General features: G+C 46.7%; 1 protein-coding gene across 1 annotated transcript in view; it reads left to right on the top strand.

Moving 5' to 3' along the window:
- The window catches only part of LOC124798823 (monocarboxylate transporter 12-like), a 661,199-nt gene that overhangs the window by 579,521 nt on the left and 61,289 nt on the right, over window positions 1-20,389 (top strand). The window contains exons 3-4 of the mRNA XM_047262352.1: window positions 4,729-4,872; window positions 18,675-18,946. Of these exons, the coding sequence (XP_047118308.1) occupies window positions 4,729-4,872; window positions 18,675-18,946 (416 nt within the window). The remainder of the gene's footprint in view (window positions 1-4,728; window positions 4,873-18,674; window positions 18,947-20,389) is intronic.

Below are 20,389 nucleotides of genomic sequence, written 5' to 3'. Positions count from 1 at the left end.
AAACGAGGCGTCGTTTGACATTTATTGGCGTGATGTGTGGCTTATGAGCAGCCGCTCGACCATGAAATCCAAGTTTTCTCATCTCTCGCATAACTGTCATAGTACTTGCAGTGGATCCTGATGCAGTTTGGAATTCCAGTGAGACGGTCTGGGTAGATGTCTGTCTACTACACATTACGAACCTCTTCAACTGTCGCCGGTCTCTGTCAGTCAACAGACGAGGTCGGCCTGTACGCTTTTGTGCTGTACGTGTCCTTTCACGTTTCCACTTCAGTATCACATCGGAAACAGTGGATGGCTCTAACGGCGCTAAGCACTATGGGACTTAACATCTGAGGTCATCAGTCCCCTAGACTTAGAACTACTTAAACCTAACTAACCTAAGGACATCACACACATCCATGCCCAAGGCAGTATTCGAACCTGCGACCGTAGCAGCAGCGCAGTTCCGGGCTGGAGCGCCTAGAACCACTCTTCCATAGCGGCCAGCGGAAACAGTAGACCTAGGGATGTTTAGGAATGTGTAAATCCTGCGCACAGACGTATGACACATGTGACACCAAATCACCTGACCACGTTCGAGCCGGCCGGAGTGGCCGAGCGGTTCTAGGCGCTTCAGTCTGGAACCGCGCGACCGCTACGGTCGCAGGTTCGAATCCTGCCTCGGGCATGGATGTGTGTGATGTTCTTAGGTTAGCTAGGTTTACGTAGTTCTAAGTTCTAGGGGACTGATGACCTCAGATGTTAAGTCCCATAGTGCTCAGAGCCATTTGAACCATTTTTGAACCACATTCGAAGTCCGTGAGTTCCGCGGAGCGCCCCATTCTGCTTTCTCAGGATGTCTAATGACTACTGAGGCAGCTGATACGGTGTACCTGACAGAAGGTGGCAGCACAATACACCTAATATGAAAAACGTATGTTTTTGGGGGTGTCCGGATACTTTTGATCACACAGTGTATATCTTTCCGTGCGAGCTCTGACTTCCCTTACTTTATTAGGATAATCGTTTCTCGCTATGTAGGTCGGCATCAACGAAAGATTTTAGCATTCGGGGGAGAAGCTTGCTGAATGAAATTTCGTGAGAAGATTCCGCCGTAACGAAAAACGCCTTTGTTTTAATGATCTCCATTGGTTTATTTAACAGTGACATCACGGAAACGGAGCAGAAACTACAGTTTTTTCATAAGCAAACGGATGTATGGTAATATGGTTGGCATTTTATCATGACCCGTTGTGTTGTCGTGAAGGAACTTCGCTTTCGGGGGTCCATGTATCCATTTTACGCTAGTGGCGGGCATGTCCTGTTTGCCAGCTCGAACTTTTTTTTTTTTCCATCAGTCTTCTGACTGGTTTGATGCGGTCCGCCACGAATTCCTCTCCTGTGCTAACCTCTTCATCTCGGAGTAGCACTTTCAACCTACGTACTCAATTATCTGCTGGATGTATTCCAATCTCTGTCTTCCTCTACAGTTTTTGCCTTCTACAGCTCCCTCTAGTATCATGGAAGTCATTCCCTCATGTCTTAACAGATGTCGTATCATCTTGTCGCTCATCGTTATCAGTGTTTTCCACATATTCCTTTCCTCTCCGATTCTGCACAGAACCTCCTAGCTCCTTACCTTATCAGTCCACTTAATTTTCAACATTCGCCTGTAGTACCACATCTCAAATGTTTCTATTCTCTTCTGTTCCGATTTTCCCACAGTCCACGTTTCACTACCATACAATACTGTACTCCAGATGTACATTCTCGGAAATTCCTTCCTCAAATTTAGGCCGATATTTGATATTAGTAGACTTCTCGTGGCCAGGAATGCCCTTTTTGCTATTGCTAGTCTGCTTTTGATGTCCTCCTTGCTTGTCCGTCATTCGTTATTTTACTGCCCAGATAGCAGAATTCCTTAACTTCATCTACTTTCTTGAATATCGCCCTGATATTTTCTCGTTGTTCTTATTTCCACTACTTCTCATTACCTTCGTCTTTCTTCGATTTACTCTCACTCCATACTCCGTACTCATTAGACTGTTCATTTCATTCAGCTGATCATGTAATTCTTCTTTACTTTCACTCTGGATAGCAATGTTATCAGCTCTATTCTATGGGTATTCAAAGAACTGTGACTGACGCCCGAACAACAGGGACTTACATACATTGAGAATAGAAAATAGTGCATTGAGAATGGCTAGCTACTAACCGAAATCTGGATTTGCGTAATAAAATCTAAAAAAGGACGACTGATTGCGGCACTCTATAATTTATGTCACATAACAGTCGCTCAGTGCACCCACTTTCCAAATGGAAGGTAACCTGACATAAAATTGAGCTAATCATATTTTACTCTCAGTCCTAAAGTGTTTATTCCTGATCTTGACAGAAACACGGCAGTCTCTGTTTTTGGCAATCGTACTTTCTTATTCGAAATCAAAAAGTATCCCAAGCTAGTGTCGATTACCTGGGTTACGCTAGAGATATGAGGTACAACAATCATATTTGTTCATTTCAAACGAAGAAAAACATTCAAGCACCACTATAAAGATGCAGACTAGACTTAAAAGCGTTAATAGTGTCCTCATTTTGGGGTTTTGAGGGTATGATAAGCCTAGGTAACTGTCGATCAGTGAAAACTTGGTGCCACCCGCTCCCACCCTCCCCCATCAGTTCTGCCTACACCACCTCATTTTTTTTCAATGCTCATCGCTACATAGCCTATTTATTCGTTTATGGAAATCAACATGATTCTACTATGAAGTAAAAGGTATCCTCTCCAGTAACGTTTTTTGTATAATATAATTCAAAACATAGAAAACACACAGTCCCTAAACTCTTTGCTGACAACAATGGCGTGATTCCTTTTTCATTGTTTCATTGCTGAGCAGTACAAAGCCATAACAATCTCTGTGCCAGGAAGAGGTAAGAGGTAGGTCTTATGAGACTGTTGCTCAGCACTGGCCAACCCAAATCTCTTCATGATTTCCTTTAAGACATCTCCGCCACACTCCCATTTTAGTGCCTTCCAATCCTTTTCCTTCTCCTTTTTCTTCTTCTTCTTCTTCTTCTTCTTCTTCTTGTTCTTCCCCCTCCTACTTCGTTCTCCCTCTTCTTCTTTCTTTTGCGTTTCCTTGGTTCTGTTCGCTCGTCACAGAACTGCGCCCACACAGAAACGGCGGCCAGCCTGACATACCTTGGTTATGCTCTTAGCCATATGGCAGTGCTGACTGGTGGACCAAAGGCTGTAGGTTCAGAGCCCCAGTTGTAAAGGCTGTATTACTTCGCACGCGGTGACACCCTTGCTTCACAAAGTGGTGTTGTGTCGTAAGTGCACATGTTTAGTGTAGATGACTAATGGGTGTGTATACCCGCCAGGTTAGCCGAGAGCACTAACGCGCTACTTCCTGGACTCGGGTTGGCGCGCCGACCCCGGATCGATTAATGACGGAGGCCGGGGTGTCGGACAGACTGGATGTGGTTTTTAGGCGGTTTTCCACATCCCGCTAGGTGAATACCGGGCTGGCCCCCACATCCCGCCTCAGTTACACGACACGCAGACATTTATAACACTTCCGCACTATTTCATGGTTTACACTGGACGCAGACAGCTGGGGTACATTGATTCCGTCCTGGGGGGTATGCGGTAGCGGCAGGAAGGGCATCCGGCCACCCCTTTCCATTAACCTTGCCAATTCCGTTGTAACCACGCCGACCCTGCGACCATTGCGGGACAAAGGCGCAAGTGAAAGAAGAAGAAGACTAATGGGTGTGTATATAGTGCAGTGCCACATTTTTTATGGCAATGAGGAAAGTAAAAATACGAAATCTGATGCCAGTCTACTCCTATCGAACAGAACGAAGGGAACTCTCATGTTTACTGTCTGCATCTGATGGGCACACCAACAGCAACAGTGCCACACGGAATCTGACAGATGGACCACCATCAGCAGAAACAGCTGTAAGGAGCACTGTATGAATTAGTAAGAACAACGTAGTACTTAGGACCAAGTGGGCTGCTGTTGATCTCGGTTCATTTCAGCCGAAACCCACTGAGCTGTAAGAGGTGAAGATGAGTCCCCAATTTGGAATAGTTGGGTCAGAAGGCCTAGTCTTACATGCACACTCTCAGACGTCTTTGGTAGAAAATCGGCCCCGTCGTCGAACAGATGTAGCGCCTCTGGTGGCGCCGTCTATGAAAGGCATGGTGCCCTCGGTACCTGTTACGTCGTTATTGGTTCTGAAGAACAGCCCAAATATCGGTAACCGGATGAGATGCTACAGAGCGTATCAGTCTCTGTGAGAACATAATTGTGCCGGCCAGTGTGGCTGAGCGGTTCTAGGCGCTTCAGTCTGGAACCGCGTGATCACTACGGTCGCAGGTTCGAATCCTGCCTCGGGCATGGATGTGTGTGATGTCCTTAGGTTAGTTAGGTTTAAGTAGTTCTAAGTTCTAGGGGACTGATGACCTCAGATGTTAAGTCCCATAGTGCTCAGAGCCATTTTAGCCATTTGAACATAATTGTGTATTATTTATGTTCAAGCACGTGTTTGGATTACATAAAAGTCACATGATTAACAAATAAACTTAAGAATTTGTTGGCTTCTTGTGTAGGCTATTCGTAGTGCCACGTATTTTCCTTTTAGACCGGACAGCTGACGCCTTGTCCTACAAAGGTGACATGGCTTAATCTCTAGATGAAGTACCTTTGCTGTATGTGACGTGGTTTTCGCCTGCAGGTCCCATCTCGAGCTCGTTCGTGAACAAGTACGGATGCCGGCCGGTGACGATCGCAGGCGCCATCTTGGCGAGCGCCAGCCTCGCCGTCAGCGTGTTCGCGCGCAACGTGCTCACGCTCTACTTCACCATCGGCATCGGCACCGGTGAGTAACCCAGCAGTCTGCAGCTAAGCTGCAGACGCTTTTCAACAACCTCTAGCTATTACTGCTACACTACACGTACACATAGTATACACGTATACAGGGTGCTCCAGTGATCGTGACCGGGCCCAATATCTCACGAAATAAACGTCAAACGAAACTTGTCTACTTTGAAGGAGGAAACCAGATGGCGCCATGGTTGGCACGTTAGATGGCGCTGCCATAGGTCAAACGGATATCAACTGCTTTTTTTTTTAAATAGGAACCTCCATACTTATTACATATTCGTGTAGTACGTAATGAAATATGAATGTTTTAGTTGGACCACTTTTTTCGCTTTGTGACAGACGGCGCTGTAATAGTCAAAAAAATATGCCTCACAGGTAGGTTTTTTAAATTAAAATACAGAACGTAGGTACGTTTGAACATTTTATTTCGGTTGTTCCAATGTGATACACGTACCTTTGTCAACTTATCATTTCTGAGGACGCGTGCTGTTACAGCGTGATTACCTGTATATACCACATTAATGCAATAAATGCTCAAAATGATGTCCGTCAACCTCAATGCATTTGGCAATACGTGTAACGACATTCCTCTAAATAGTGCGCAGTTCGCCTTCCGTAATGATCTCACATGCATTGACAATGCGCTGACGCATGTTGTCAGGCGTTGTAGGACGATCACGATAGCAAATATCCTTCAACTTTCCCCACAGAAAGAAATCCGGGGACATCAGATCCGGTGAACGTGCGGCTTCGACGACCAATTCACCTGTCATGAAATATGCTATTCAATACCGCTTCAACCGCACGCGATCTATGTGCCGGACATCCATGATGTTGGAAGTACATCACCATTCTGTAATGCAGTGAAACATCTTGTAGTAACATCGGTAGACCATTACGTAGGAAATCAGCGTACATTGTACATTTAGACTGCCATCGATGAAATGGGGGCCAATTATCCTTCCTCCCATAATGCCGCACCATACATTAACCCTCCAAAGTCGCTGATATTCCACTTGTCGCAGCCAATCGATGAAATGGGGGCCAATTATCCTTCCTCCCATAATGCCGCACCATACATTAACCCTCCAAAGTCGCTGATATTCCTCTTGTCGCAGCCATCGTGATTTTCCGTTGACCAATAGTGTATATTATGCCGGTTTACGTTATCTCTGTTGGTGAATGACGCTTCGACGCTAAATAGAACGCGTGCAAAAAATCTGTCATCGTCCCGTAATTTCTCATGTGCCCAGTGGCAGAACTGTACACGACGTTCAAAGTCATCGCCATGCATTTCCTGGTGCATAGAAATATGGTACGGATGCAATCGATGTTGATGTGACATTCTCAACACCGATGTTTTTGAAATTACTGATTCGCGCAATTTGTCTGCTACTGATGTGCGGATTAGCCGCGACAGCAGCTAAAACACCTACTTGGACATCATCATTTGCTGCATGTCGTGGTTGACGTTTCACATGTGGCTGAACACTTCCTGTCTCCTTAAATAACGTAATTATCCGGCGAACGGTGCGGACACTTGGATGATGTCCAGGATACCGAGGAGCATACATAGCACACGCCCGTTGGGCATGTTGATCACAATAGCCATACACCAACACTATATCGACCTTTTCCCCAATTGGTAAACGGTCCATTTCAACACGGGTAATGTATCACGAAGCAAATTCCGTCCGCTGTGGCGGAATGTTACGTGATACTACTTACTTATACGTTTGTGACTGTTACAGCGCCATCTATCACAAAGCGAAAAAACTGGTCCAACTAAAACATTCATATTTCTTTACGTACTACACGAATATGTAATAAAAAATGGGGGTCCCTATTTAAAAAAAAAAAACGCAGTTGATATCCGTTTGACCTATGGCAGCGCCATCTAGCGGGCCAACCATAGCGCCATCTGGTTACCCCATTCAAGCTAGACGAGTTTCGTTCTTTGTAGTTTTTTCGTTTGATGCTTATTTCGTGAGATATTTGGCCCGGTCATTATCAATGGACCACCCTGTATACTGTATACACAATCGGTTAAACCCTAACCCTTTCGTAACCGAATTAATTAAAATTTTGAAAATTACTATAAAAATTGGTTTTCTGCTTTTGGAGTGGCCACCGAGTGAGGCCATGTTGCTAAATTTCAATTGTTGTTTATAAAATGGCTCTGAGCACTATGGGACTCAACTGCTGAGGTCATTAGTCCCCTAGAACGTAGAACTAGTTAAACCTAACTAACCTAAGGACATCACAAACATCCATGCCCGAGGCAGGATTCGAACCTGCGACCGTAGTGGTCTCGCGGTTCCAGACTGCAGCGCCTTTAACCGCACGGCCACTTCGGCCGGCCTGTTGTTTATAGTTATATAATTATTTTATGTGGGACATATACGTCCCGCTAGAACAGTGGTTGCCAACCTGGTGGTACTAGTGTTTGGGTCTCGAAACTAAACTACTTTCGAAATATCATTATTATTATCCCACTACTTCGTAAAACCACTATACTGATTACATAAGTTACCAATAATTACATTTTTTTATTTCAAATTCTAGCATTAAGCTTGAGACAATGTGGTGGAGCTTACAACATGTGAAACGAATGTATGAACATCTTCTTTGTTCCTCCCATACTCCACCTACTGTACATACACGAGAGTGAGTCAAATGAAAACCTTAAATATTTTTTTAAATATTATTCATTGTGAAGAAGTGGTACAAAGCTGTATCACTTTTCAACATAATCTCCCCTACGCTCAATGCAAGTCCTCCAGCGCTTATAAAGTGCATAAATTCCTTTAGAAAAAATTCATTTGGTAGTCCGCGCAACCACTCATCCACCGCGTGACGTACCTCTTCGTCAGAACGGAACTTCTTTCCACCTATTGCGTCTTTGAGTGGTCCAAACATATGGAAATGATTTGGGGCAAGGTCTGGGTTGCTCGCTCTCTTCGTTTCCAGTCGGTGGAAGTGGACCCAGGTTTCGTCCCCAGTAACGATTCTTGCAAGGAAACTATCAACTTCTCGTTCAAAGCGCCGAAGAAGTTCTTCACAGGCATGAGCACGTCGTTCTCTCATTTCAGGAGTCAACTGCCGTGGCACCAATCTTGCAGACACTTTGTGAAACTGGAGCACATCATGCACAATGAGGTGTGCTGACCCATGACTAGTCTGTAAACATGCTGCAATGTCATTCAGTGTCACTCGGCGGTTTTCCTTCACTATGGCTTCAACTGCTGCAATGTTCTGTGGAGTCACAACTCGTTGTGCCTGACCTGGACGAGGAGCATCTTCCACTGAAGTCACACCATTTGCAAACTTCCTTCTCCATTCGTAGACTTGCTGCTCTGACAAACATGGATCACCGTACTGAACTTTCATTCATGGATGAATTTCAGTAGGTTTCACACCTTCAGTACTCAAAAACCGAATAACGGAACGCCGTTCTTCTCTGGTGCAAGTCGCAAGTGGGGCGGCCATCTTTATACTGATACTGCGTCGGTGTGTGTGCATCTGCGATATGTTGCCACCTACAGGCCATTCTGGACGCTGTTTGTAGCACGCTTACCAGCTTACGAGATAACGGCGCGGAATTTCGATTTGTTATTACAAATTTAAGGTTTTCATTTGACTCACCCTGGTACTTTGTATCATCCATCTGCGACAGTAAAATTGAGATATAAGTGCTTAAATATCTGATGAAAATGCCTTCTCCAATTTATATGTAGTTCCTGTAATGGGCTAGAAATTGTTTCAATAAACGATCCAACTGAGATCACAACACAGGAGTAATTATGCAATGGCGTTGAGGAACATGGAAACCATTTTCAACACATACTCTAACTGTGACTTCATGGTTCAGCACATATCAAACTAGTCTCTATAACAAGGTATGATTGAATAAATGGTCTCTAGCCTAGAATCCATGCATTTGCAGACATAAGTTCCTTAGACCTTTTTCGTTCCGTATCCTCTCATCGCTCAATCTCCAGAGTTTGCATACGGTGGAAAAGTCACCCTTTATAACTAAAATTCTTTTACGATTCCAGAATGAGATTTTCACTCTGCAGCGGAGTGTGCGCTGATATGAAACTTCCTGGCAGATTAAAACTGTGTGCCGGACCGAGACTCGAACTCGGGACCTTTGTCTTTGTCTCCGCAATATCCTTTCTTGCAGGAGTGCTAGTTCTGCAAAGTCCGCAGTAGAGCTTCTGTGGAAGTTTGGAAAGAAGGAGACGAGATACTGGCGGAAGTAAAGCTGTGAGGACGGGGCGTGAGTTGTGCTTCGGTAGCCCAGATGGTAGTCTGCCTTCGGCAGTGACACAGTGCGCACCGTCTTGTCTGCCGGCCGCGCTGTGGTGCGCGCGCCTGTTTGTTTACGCCGGAGCAACTTCGCGTATGCGGTGTTGTGAGTCTAGAACGAGATGGCACACTCGTACAGAAAAACGACTCTGAAGTTCAGTTTTGCGAACGACTATACACGACCAAAGGTACACGAGAATGAACGTTTATTAAGAGAAGAGGTAAAAATCGATACACAGGAAATCGTGGGAATCAATTTATCGATCGTTTCAAGCGTCGTCTATGTCAAGCTTGTTGACGAGGCTGCTTGCGAAAGAATTCTACAACGATCACCGAACGGGTATCGTGCCTGTCATGCCGACGGTAATGTTGGTGCGGTTACGGTCGATCACGCGGGAATGGGGATCCGTACTATACGAGTCTTCGAACTTCCGTTTGAGTTCCCGTCTGAACTTGTTACCGACGCCTTTCGACCATACGGTACAGTTCTACCCCATGTGGCCGAAAATGGACGAGTTTTACCACGTAACCCGTTTTAAATGGGGTGAGACAAATATGGATAGAACTGCGAAAGCACGTCCCCTCTTATTTGTACATAGGAGGTTGTCGAGCGATTATAATCTATGATGGACAACCTCGCACTTGCTCGGGGTGCGGAAAAGAAGGTCACGTCCGCTCGTTAATGCCTCCAGCGACGTTTAGTGCAAACCCCACGGGATGACGTTCAGGCGCCACAACAGATGACTGTCTTACCGTTGACCTTTGTGGAAGCCCTGAGAGGCGATGTGAGGGAGATTTCCGATGGGCACCAGCAGCTGCGCCCTATAGAGAACATGGACGCTAACGGACTGGAACTCCGACCACCGGTTCCACCACAGCAGACACAGGACACCACACAAGAGATGCAGCTGACGGCCGCTCCAGGCTCATCCGTGGTGGCTGCTGCCAGTGCTTCCACCGATAGCGTGATAGGCCATGCACAAGACAGAGGATACGCAACCGCCGGCCGCGGTGGTCTAGCGGTTCTAGGCGCTCAGTCCGGAGCCGCGCGAGTGCTACGGTCGCAGGTTCGAATCCTGCCTCGGGCATGGATGTGTGTGATGTCCTTAGGTTAGTTAGGTTTAAGTAGTTCTAAGTTCTAGGGGACTAATGACCATAGATGTTAAGTCCCATAGTGCTCAGAGCCATTTGAACCATTTGATACGCAACCCAAACAGCCGATGCGGAAGCAAGGCAACGGAAACAGCGTTCGCCAAAGAGAAGAAAGAAGCGTCGACTGACTTCTGCTGACGATAGCCATAGCCCCGAGGGGACAGTGGACGACAACGACAGTATCGACCTGAGACCAGTGGATTCAACAGATACCGAGATGACGATGCAGGAATTACACAGCGACGATAACCTGAACTCTCCTTCTGGTGACCGGAAGGCAGAAGTGGAGATGACAATTGTCCAACATCAGAGCGGTGACAACGTTGCCTCCCATCCTTCGACCAGTTCCGGGAATATGCTGGGGGACTGGGCGCAAGAAATGGACCAACAGGAACAGAATGAAAATACGAACGCGACGATTGAGGATAGTCCTGGCCAGAGGCCGGGAGGGGTCGGGAAATGTTGAACAACTTAGTGTGGTATTACTTCCGCCAGTACCTCGTCTCCTATTTTCCAAACGTCACAGAAGCTCTCCTGCGAACCTTGCAGAACTAGCACTCCCGGAAGAAAGGATATTGCGGAGAAATGGTTTAGCCACAGCCTGGGGTGCAGATAGACGCTTAATGACACCGCCCTACAACTGATGAACACACGCCAAGCGTACCGCATTGCAACGATAAACATTAATGACATTCGGACACCGCTTAAAATTCAAATGCTGAAAGATATGTTACGCGCTGCGGACGTGGATATTGTACTCCCACAAGAAGTGCGTTTCACATCGCCGCCAGAGTTCTACGGCTACGAGGCACATTATTCAGTGCACGATGAAAGTGGATGCGGTGTGGCGATTCTCACCAGGGAAGGAATAGGACTGGAGGACGTCAAGTCTCTCCCTTCGGCACGTGGCATAGCGATCACTGTCGACGGCGTTCGTTTCATCAATTTATACGCGCCATCTGGCTCCACAAAACGAAGAGAAAGGGCGACCTTTTACACCGAAGAGATAACACCGTTGTTCGCTGGACGCTATGATAACTATATAGTGGGCGGCGACTTTAATTGTGTCGTCGACGAAAAGGACCATGTACCTCATTATGGAACTGCGTGCGTTGATTACCGAAATGGCGCTTCTGGATACCTGGGAACTGCAGCATGGCGACAGACCGGGTTATACGTTTGTAACGGGACACTCGGCGAGTAGACTTGATAGAGTGTATGTGACACGAGCTCTACGGACGGCGATACTGGATGCCGAAATCTGGCCAGCGGCTTTTACGGATCATATGGCGTACGTCTGTACGATTTCACTAACGCGTCAGAAGATATGGCGGAGTAAGGGTCACTGGAAAATGAATTGTGCACTTTTACGTGTCGCTGCATGTCGCCGGTCGATAGAGGCGGCCTGGGAGACCTGCGTTCGCCGCCAACGAGCATACACCTCGGTTCTCCAGTGGTGGATCAAATGCGCAAAACCAACGTTACGGAGAACGTTGATACGATACGGGCAGGACAAATCGCAGTGGAACCGCACAACGGCTGATTTTTATTTTACAGCCCTGAGGGAGCTGATGATGCAACAACCATCGCCGGAAAGGCACACGGCCATGCGCAGGATAAAAGCCAAGTTATTACAGCTGACGAGGCTAAGAATGGAAGGTATAATGGTCCGAGTGAGATTGGCGGACACAGTTGCTGCCGAAACCCCCTCCATGCACCACGTAGTACGCGAACGCCAACGACGACGCAGGACATTGATCAGGAAACTAATCTCTGAAACTGGCAAGCAAGTTGTGAACCAGCGTGATATTGCGCATGTGTTTACTGACTATTTCCGCCAGTTATATGGACCTGTACAAGTGAACCACGAGACACTACATGATGTCGTCTCGGAAATGCCAGATAGAGGACCACCACTGGATGCAGAGACTTTCATCACAGCGATAACAGAGGACGATCTGACAGATGCAATTGCCAGGGGGGCTCTGAACAAGTCCCCAGGGCAGGACGGCTTCCCAATTGAATTTTACCGCGCCTTTGCATACCTCATGGGACGGACCTGGATTCAGATGTACAACGAACTCCTGTTACCGCAGACTGAGATACCTGCCGAATTCACGGAGGGTATCATCATCCCAATACCCAAACCACGCGGTGGCAGAAGGCCAGGAGATTATAGACCACTCACTCTCTTGAACTGCGACTATAAGATTTTCGCGTGCATCCTTGGGGCTCGCCTGCGCTCTTCAGTTTCTGATAGACTCCTCATAGATCAAACTTGCCTCGGCGGTAAGAGTAACGTACATACGGCGCTCGGTGACTACCGAGATATCATTGCATTAGCAGCGGCATGCCGAGTGCGTGGGGCACTCGTCGCTATTGACTTCAAGCATGCGTTCGACAGAGTGGATCATACCTATTTGCATGCGGTGATGGGCAGATTGGGAATCCCACAGGCCTTCATTCTAGTGATCATGCGACTGTTACACGGCGTGCGATCAAAGGTCTCGGTGAATAGGCGGGGCACTGACTACATTGTTATTTCAAGGTCAGTTCGTCAAGGTTGCCCCCTTTCGATATTTTTGTATGCAATGGCTTTGGAACCCTGTCTATATGGTCTCCGAAGACGGTTAGAGGGAGTGCCATTGCCACAACTGACCTTTCATTGCCGCGCTTATGCTGACGATGTGATGCTGGTGGCAAGGACAGGCGACGAAGTACGTACGGCGTTGGCATGGATACAGCGATACGGGATGGCGGCAGGAAGCGTGCTTAATCTACAGAAATCACGCTGCATGAATGTCGGTCGAGGATTACAACCGGGGGAGGAAGGCCCGCTCATGTTAGTTAAGACCATAAAATGTCTAGGTATTACGTTCCACACGGATGTGCAGCGGACAGCAGCGAGTAACTACCGACGCATATTGAAGCTGATGCGGATAATGGTGCTGTTACAGAAATTAAGAGCGTTGGATATGATTCAGAGGGTGACCTATGTTAACGTATACCTAGCACCGAGACTCACTCACGTAGCGCATGTCCTGCCTTTAACGCGCACAATGGCATCACGGATACAAGCAATTTTAGGAACCTACGTGAGTGTGGGACACCTGTTTAAGATCAAATACACAACGCTTACGCTACCACCTGGAGAGGGTGGACTCGGTCTAGTGAACGTATATGAAAAGGCACGGGCGTTATTCGTCAGTACGATTTTCCGACACTGGCGCCGTCAATCTCGCAATATCTCGGGTGCGTTGGCCGATGTACTAGCGCCCACTTCAATGCTGCCCCCAGTCAATGTGGGCCATATTTCACCGAAGCTGTCACATTTCAAGTCAATTTATTTATTTATTTATTTATTTTTTGGAGCTTAGCTATGTCAGCGATTCCTTCCCAACAACACGACTACCGACGATGCGAGATGTATACCAACTCTTACTGCGCCGGTGCCCCAGGAATACCCTGGAAAAGAAGTACCCAGACAAGAACTGGCGACAGATATGGCGCGTTATACGGAACGTTTAACTCCCAACGTCGGTACGCTCAACATAGTATGTGGTGGTAAATAGGAAGTTCGCAACGAATCAACGGCGGCACGCGATTCATTTGGCAGACACTCCACTATGTTTAGGCTGCGCAACAGTGGACATTGATGAACATCGTTTAGCATGTAGTGGGACGGCTCCAGTGTGGCACTTGGCACAACAGATATTGGCGTTCCCGTTACGCTCCGCCCCTCACACAATTTCATCAGACACACTGTTTTCCCCCAAGAATCTTATTTTCCGGTCCAATGCAGTGACATGGGTACGGAGAATGGTGGTGGGCTACCTGTATAACGAATCGGAAAAGGACAAAATTGATTTTTGGCATTTTCTCCTGGATGGACACACGAAGCTGCAACAGCATAAGAAATATGAGCAAGACTTCGCTAATTACTTGCGACTTAAATTTACCGATCCGCCGGCCAGATGGGGTGTGACGGGTGAGAGATGAGATAGACGAAGAAGCCTAGATAGGCATCGATCACACTTACGGACCGTTAATTTCGAGAAGACGACCCAGTCTTACACCAACGTCTGGAGAACGAGTCGATAGATGGCTCTCTTGCTCTATCGAACGTCGGGTCGTGAGCAGGTGTCGCCCCCGACACGAATTTCATTTCATTGCTACAGGAGCATGTTTCTTTTGTATTTGTACTATCCGCAATGTCTTAATGTCTTTCATCTGGGCATTTTCACTTTTATTCATTTCCTTAGTTAATTAATTTTCTAATTAGCCACTATTTGTCAACATATGGACATTGTAGACACTATTTATGAGGTAGTAAAGAAAAACAAATAAAAGAAATTTAAGAAAAAGATGGTAGAGCACTTGCCCGCGAAAGGCAAAGATCCCGAGTTCGTGTCTCGGTCCGAGACACAGTTTTAATCTGCTAGGAAGTTTCATATCAGCGCACACTCCGCTGCAGAGTGAAAATTTCATTCTAGAAACATCCCCCAGGCTGTGGCTAAGCCATGTCTCCACAATATCCTTTCTTTCAGGAGTGCTAGTTCTGCAAGGTTCGCAGGAGAGCTTCTGTAAAGTTTGGAAGGTAGTAGACGAGGTACTGGCAGAAGTAAAGCTGTGAGGACGGGGCGTGAGTCGTGCTTGGGTAGCTCAGATGGTAGAGCACTTGTCTGTGAAAGGCAAAGGTCCCGAGTTCGAGTCTCGGTCCGGCGCACAGTGTTAATCTGCCAGGAAGTTTCATCTTGTACAATTATTCTCAAATAAAAAGCGTTTATCGCATTTTGATCGTGACACGTATTAAAAATAATAATAATATTTCACACAATGTCCTTCACCGTGTTGAGTTTAACATTTTGCATTATTTAATATATCCATCCATATGGGGAGGCCACATGCTACCGTATTTTGGCTCAACTGAGCTGTGATCTTTGGGAATAGAGCTAAGACTCCAAGAGCAAGAAATATTGTCAGTCGCCACAATAGTCGGCCGGCACCACGTCCACGGACGATATCAGGTGCCGTGTGAGGACGGCTCTAGGGCTGAAGACTGTCACGACAGCGAGAACGGCTCCTCGCCTACGGAGACGGCCGTCGTGCCTCCCCGACTAAAGCCGTCGGCACACGGACCGCGCTGTCGAACGTTAACGTTGAGCCTGCTAAGTTCAACGTGCTGCTGAACGCTCAGGAACGATTCGGCTTGTGCATACGGTACGTGGGTCCCAACGTGGTATACGCGATCGTAACGCACTCCAGCGGCAGCTGAGGCATGTTTCTGGTTCGTAACTCACACTGTTTACCTAACGGGCGAGCGTAAAATTCCCACGCTGGCATTATTAAAACGCAGTTTTCCTCCATCGTCCACGAAAAGGAAAATACCATGTCCAATCAATAAGGACACAGGATTATAAAAGTTCCATTACAAACAGTGCGGTACAAATTTGAAATACTTCTCTGCATAAGATAAACATTATTTCATCGTTCCCACATTTTAGTAAAACCCCAAGGTTAGTCTTACTTCATCACTGTTCCTACCCAGTAGCAGAATCTTTGCAACATGTGAATTACGAAGCGTAAAAGAAAAAGGAGCAAAATTTCTTTATACAAGTAGTGCAAGCTGTCCTGTAGATTAAGCCAGTCGAACAAAGTCACCCCTCAAAAAAAGGTGAACTTATATTTACATAACATCAAATATTGTAGTACATACTTATAGTAAACTAATAATAAAGTATCAGAACCTAATAAAAACCTGAATGTTAGAAATAGAAAAGTTGGAAGTGTCAAGACGCGAACCACCGCCCCAACGAACAAATCGCTCCAAGACAGTGACGCTACTCATTACGCTTTCTTTTTAATCTCATTTTGTTCGTTTTCGTTCGTTGCAGCTGCTCGGGGCGGACGTCGCAAGACATCCGTTTCAGTTCGTCGTTTATGCATTAACTCAGTTTTTTTATTACAGAGGGCTGCTAACCCTCCGAACGAACACATTTTTCATTTTGTTCGTTGTTGATCGTTGTATTTGGTCATTGCGGACGTCACATGACATCCGGTCAAGTTCGTTTGTTGCTCCTTCCACTCAGTTTTTTTTTATTACAGAGGCCAACCAGCCTTCTGACCGAACAAGCTGTGATACCGTGCCGGCGTGCTAAACCAACTACACACCCACACACACATACCATCTGATCATGTTGTGTTGGCGTTTGCTGAAACCCTAATCGTAGATATGTTACTAATTGAAATTTAATTATACAAATTGTACCAAGAACAATGCGTTTTGGGGGTATCTTTAGTGTGTCGCTGCCTTCAAATAGCCTACTCTCATAATACGCAAGTTACAATAATTCTTTTGCCCGAATATGATGTTTCTCATTATTTTATTGGAACGAATCACACAGTTAACAACGGGTTTTCCAGTGATTCTCAATTTGCAGGTGCTCAGAAACGGCATATACAGGGTGTTACAAAAAGGTACTGCCAAACTTTCAGGAAACATTCCTCACACACAAATAAAGAAAAGATATTATGTGAACATGTGTCCGGAAACGCTTAATTTTCATGTTAGAGCTCATTTTAGTTTCGGTGGTGGTGGTGGTTAGTGTCTAACGTCCGTCGACAACGAGGTCATTAGAGACGGAGCGCAAGCTCGGGTTAGGTAAGGATTGGGAAGGAAATCGGCCGTGCCCTTTCAAAGGAACCATCCCGGCATTTGCCTGAAACGATTTAGGGAAATCACGGAAAACCTAAATCAGGATGGCTGGAGACGGGATTGAACCGTCGTCCTCCCGAATGCGAGTCCAGTGTGCTAACCACTGCGCCACCTCGCTCGGTCTTTTAGTTTCGTCAGTATGTTCTTCCACCTACGCTCAGTGGAGCACGTTATCATGATTTCATGCGGGATACTCTACCTGTGCTGCTGGAATATGTGCCTTTACACAACATGTGATTCATGCACAATGGAGCACCTGCACATTTCAGTCGAAGTGTTCGTACGCTTCTCAACAACAGATTCGGTGAACGATGGATTGGTATAGGCGGACCAATTCCATGGCCTCCACGCTCTCCTCACCTCAACCCTCTCGACTTTCATTTATTTGGGCATTTGAAAGCTCTTGTCTACGCAACCCCGGTACCAAATGTAGAGACTCTTCGTGCTCGTATTGTGGACGGCTGTGATACAATGCGCCATTCTCCAGGGCTGCATCAGCGCATCAGGGATTCCATGCGACGGAGGGTGGATGCATGTATCCTCGCTAACGGAGGACATTTTGAACATTTCCTGTAACAAAGTGTTTGAAGTCACGCTGGTACGTTCTGTTGCTGTGTGTTTCCATTCCATGATTAATGTGATTTGAAGAGAAGTAATAAAATGAGCTCTAACATGGAAAGTAAGCGTTTCCGGACACATGTCCACATAACATATTTTCTTTCTTTTATGAAACGTCCCCTTAAAACAATTATACAGGACTTTGCTTAACCTGACACATAATATTTTTAGCGAAACACAATCTGACTTTCAAAAATCCCTACAAAAGAATGGCCCTGACTAACATTAACCTATACCTTTCACAAATCACTTACCTCACCAAAAACCTTCGTTACTCGAACTACTGCAAAACAGCGAGCGCCACTACTGCCAGCTAAATAAAAGATTCAAACTACGGTAGGCACTAACTACTGATAGGCATAGTCAGGAAATGAAAGATTTTAGTAGAGAACAAACATTGTATTTACCTTAGTAGTGTTGAAAAATCATAATATACATAACAGATCATGACATCCAGTCTTAGAAATTTCCAAACTCCGCCATCTCTCTCCCCACATCCACCACTGCTGGCGGCTCACCTCCAACTGCGCAACACTACGCGCTGTTAACAGCCCAGCTGCCCAACACTACAATGGCAGACAACAATGCAAACCAGCCACAGACTCACACAGCACAGCCAGTGATTCCCACACAGAGCGCTACGTGGCGTTACCAATAAGAAAACCTAAACAGCCTACTTACACACTGTGTGTGAGGAATGTTTCCTGAAAGTTTGGCCGTACCTTTTTGTAACACCCTGTATACATATAGGCTTGAAATGAATGCCAATATGGCGCCTCACAACTCTGTACTGAAGGGAGACGGCGTGCGTGTGACGTAGGTGGTGTTGTGCCATCTCATTGGTCAACGCTCAGACGCACGCTCAGAATATCTGACATGCCAGACATTGCTCTGCACGTTCGGAAAGACTCCCGAACATGCTATGACGTCAGAAACTCGGCACGCTCAACGTTCGGATGCACGGTCCGTGTGCCGACGGCCTAACGCTGGCCGTGTTGCAGGGCTGGGCTTCGGGCTGATCTACCTGCCGGCGATCGTGAGCGTGACGTGCTACTTCGAGAAGTACCGGTCGCTGGCGACGGGCATCGCGGTGTGCGGCTCGGGGCTGGGCACGTTCCTGTTCGCGCCGCTCACGGACGCCCTGCTGACGCACCTGGCGTGGCGCGGCGCGCTGCTCGCCATCGCCGGCTTCGTCCTCTCGTGCGTCCTCTTCGGCGCGCTCTTCCGGCCCCTGCAGAGCTCCGAGCCGGCCGAGGACGTGCCCATACAGCAGGTAGGCGGCGCCCGCTCAGTACCACTGCACCAGCAGCGTCTGAAAAGTCCCTACACACACTGTCCCAAACCTTTCTTTCTTTCCTTTCTTTTGCTACTGCCTTTTTCCCGCATTGTGCGCAGAGTCGGCAGGGTTAAGTACGGATTTGGCATGGTTAATTTTAAAGCGGTGGTCGAATGTCCTTCCTGCCGCCTCCCCATACCCCCCGGGACGGAATTAGTGTACCCCAGCTGTCTGTGTCTAGTGTAAATCGTGAGATAGTATGAATGTGTTACAAGTACACAAGCGGCAAGACGCAGTCAATACCTTCGCTGCGCAGTGCCGATGGTACTCTTACCGACGACTGTTCCGCTAAAGCGGAGTTATTGAACGCAGTTTTCCGAAATTCCTTCACCAGGGAAGACGAATGGAATGTTCCAGAATTTGAAACACGAACAGCTGCTAGCATGAGTTTCTTAGAAGTAGATACCTTAGGGGTTGCGAAGCAACTCAAATCGCTTGATACGGGCAAGTCTTCAGGTCCAGATTGTATACTGATTAGGTTCCTTTCAGATTACGCTGATACAATAGCTCCCTACTTAGCAATCATATACAACCGTTCGTTCACCGATAGATCTGTACCTACAGATTGGAAAATTGCGCAGGTCGCAACAGTGTTTAAGAAGGGTAGTAGCGGTAATCCATCTAACTACAGACCTATATCATTGACGTCGGTTTACAGTAGGGTTTTGGAGCATATACTGTATTCAAACATTATGAATCACCTCGAAGGGAACGATCTATTCATACGTAATCAGCATGGTTTCAGAAAACAACGCTCTTGTGCAACACAGCTAGCTCTTTATTCGCACGAAGTAATGGCCGCTATCGACAGGGGATCTCAAGTTGATTCCGTATTTCTAGATTTCCGGAAAGCTTTTGACACCGTTCCTCACAAGCGACTTCTAGTCAAGGTGCGGGCTTATGGGGTATCGTCTCAGTTCTGCGACTGGATTCGTGATTTCCCGTCAGGAAGGTCGCAGTTAGTAGTAATAGACGGCAAATCATCGAGTAAAACTGAAGTGATATCAGGTGTTCCCCAGGGAAGCGTCCTGGGACCTCTGCTGTTCCTGATCTATATAAATGACCTGGGTGACAATCTGAGCAGTTCTCTTAAGTTTTTCGCAGATGATGCTGTAATTTACCGTCTAGTAAGGTCATCCGAAGACCAGTATCAGTTGCAAAGCGATTTAGAAAAGATTGCTGTATGGTGTGGCAGGTGGCACTTGACGTTAAATAACGAAAAGTGTGAGGTGATCCACATGAGTTCCAAAAGAAATCCGTTGGAATTCGATTACTCGATAAATAGTACAATTCTCAAGGCTGTCAATTCAACTAAGTACCTGGGTGTGGAAATTACGAACAACTTCAGTTGGAAAGACCACATAGATAATATTGTGGGGA

This window comes from Schistocerca piceifrons, chromosome 5 (genome assembly GCF_021461385.2).
Source record: "Schistocerca piceifrons isolate TAMUIC-IGC-003096 chromosome 5, iqSchPice1.1, whole genome shotgun sequence".
Lineage (NCBI taxonomy): Eukaryota > Metazoa > Arthropoda > Insecta > Orthoptera > Acrididae > Schistocerca > Schistocerca piceifrons.
Note: the sequence above shows the minus strand (reverse complement) of the source record. Positions and strands in the feature narration are given on the sequence as shown.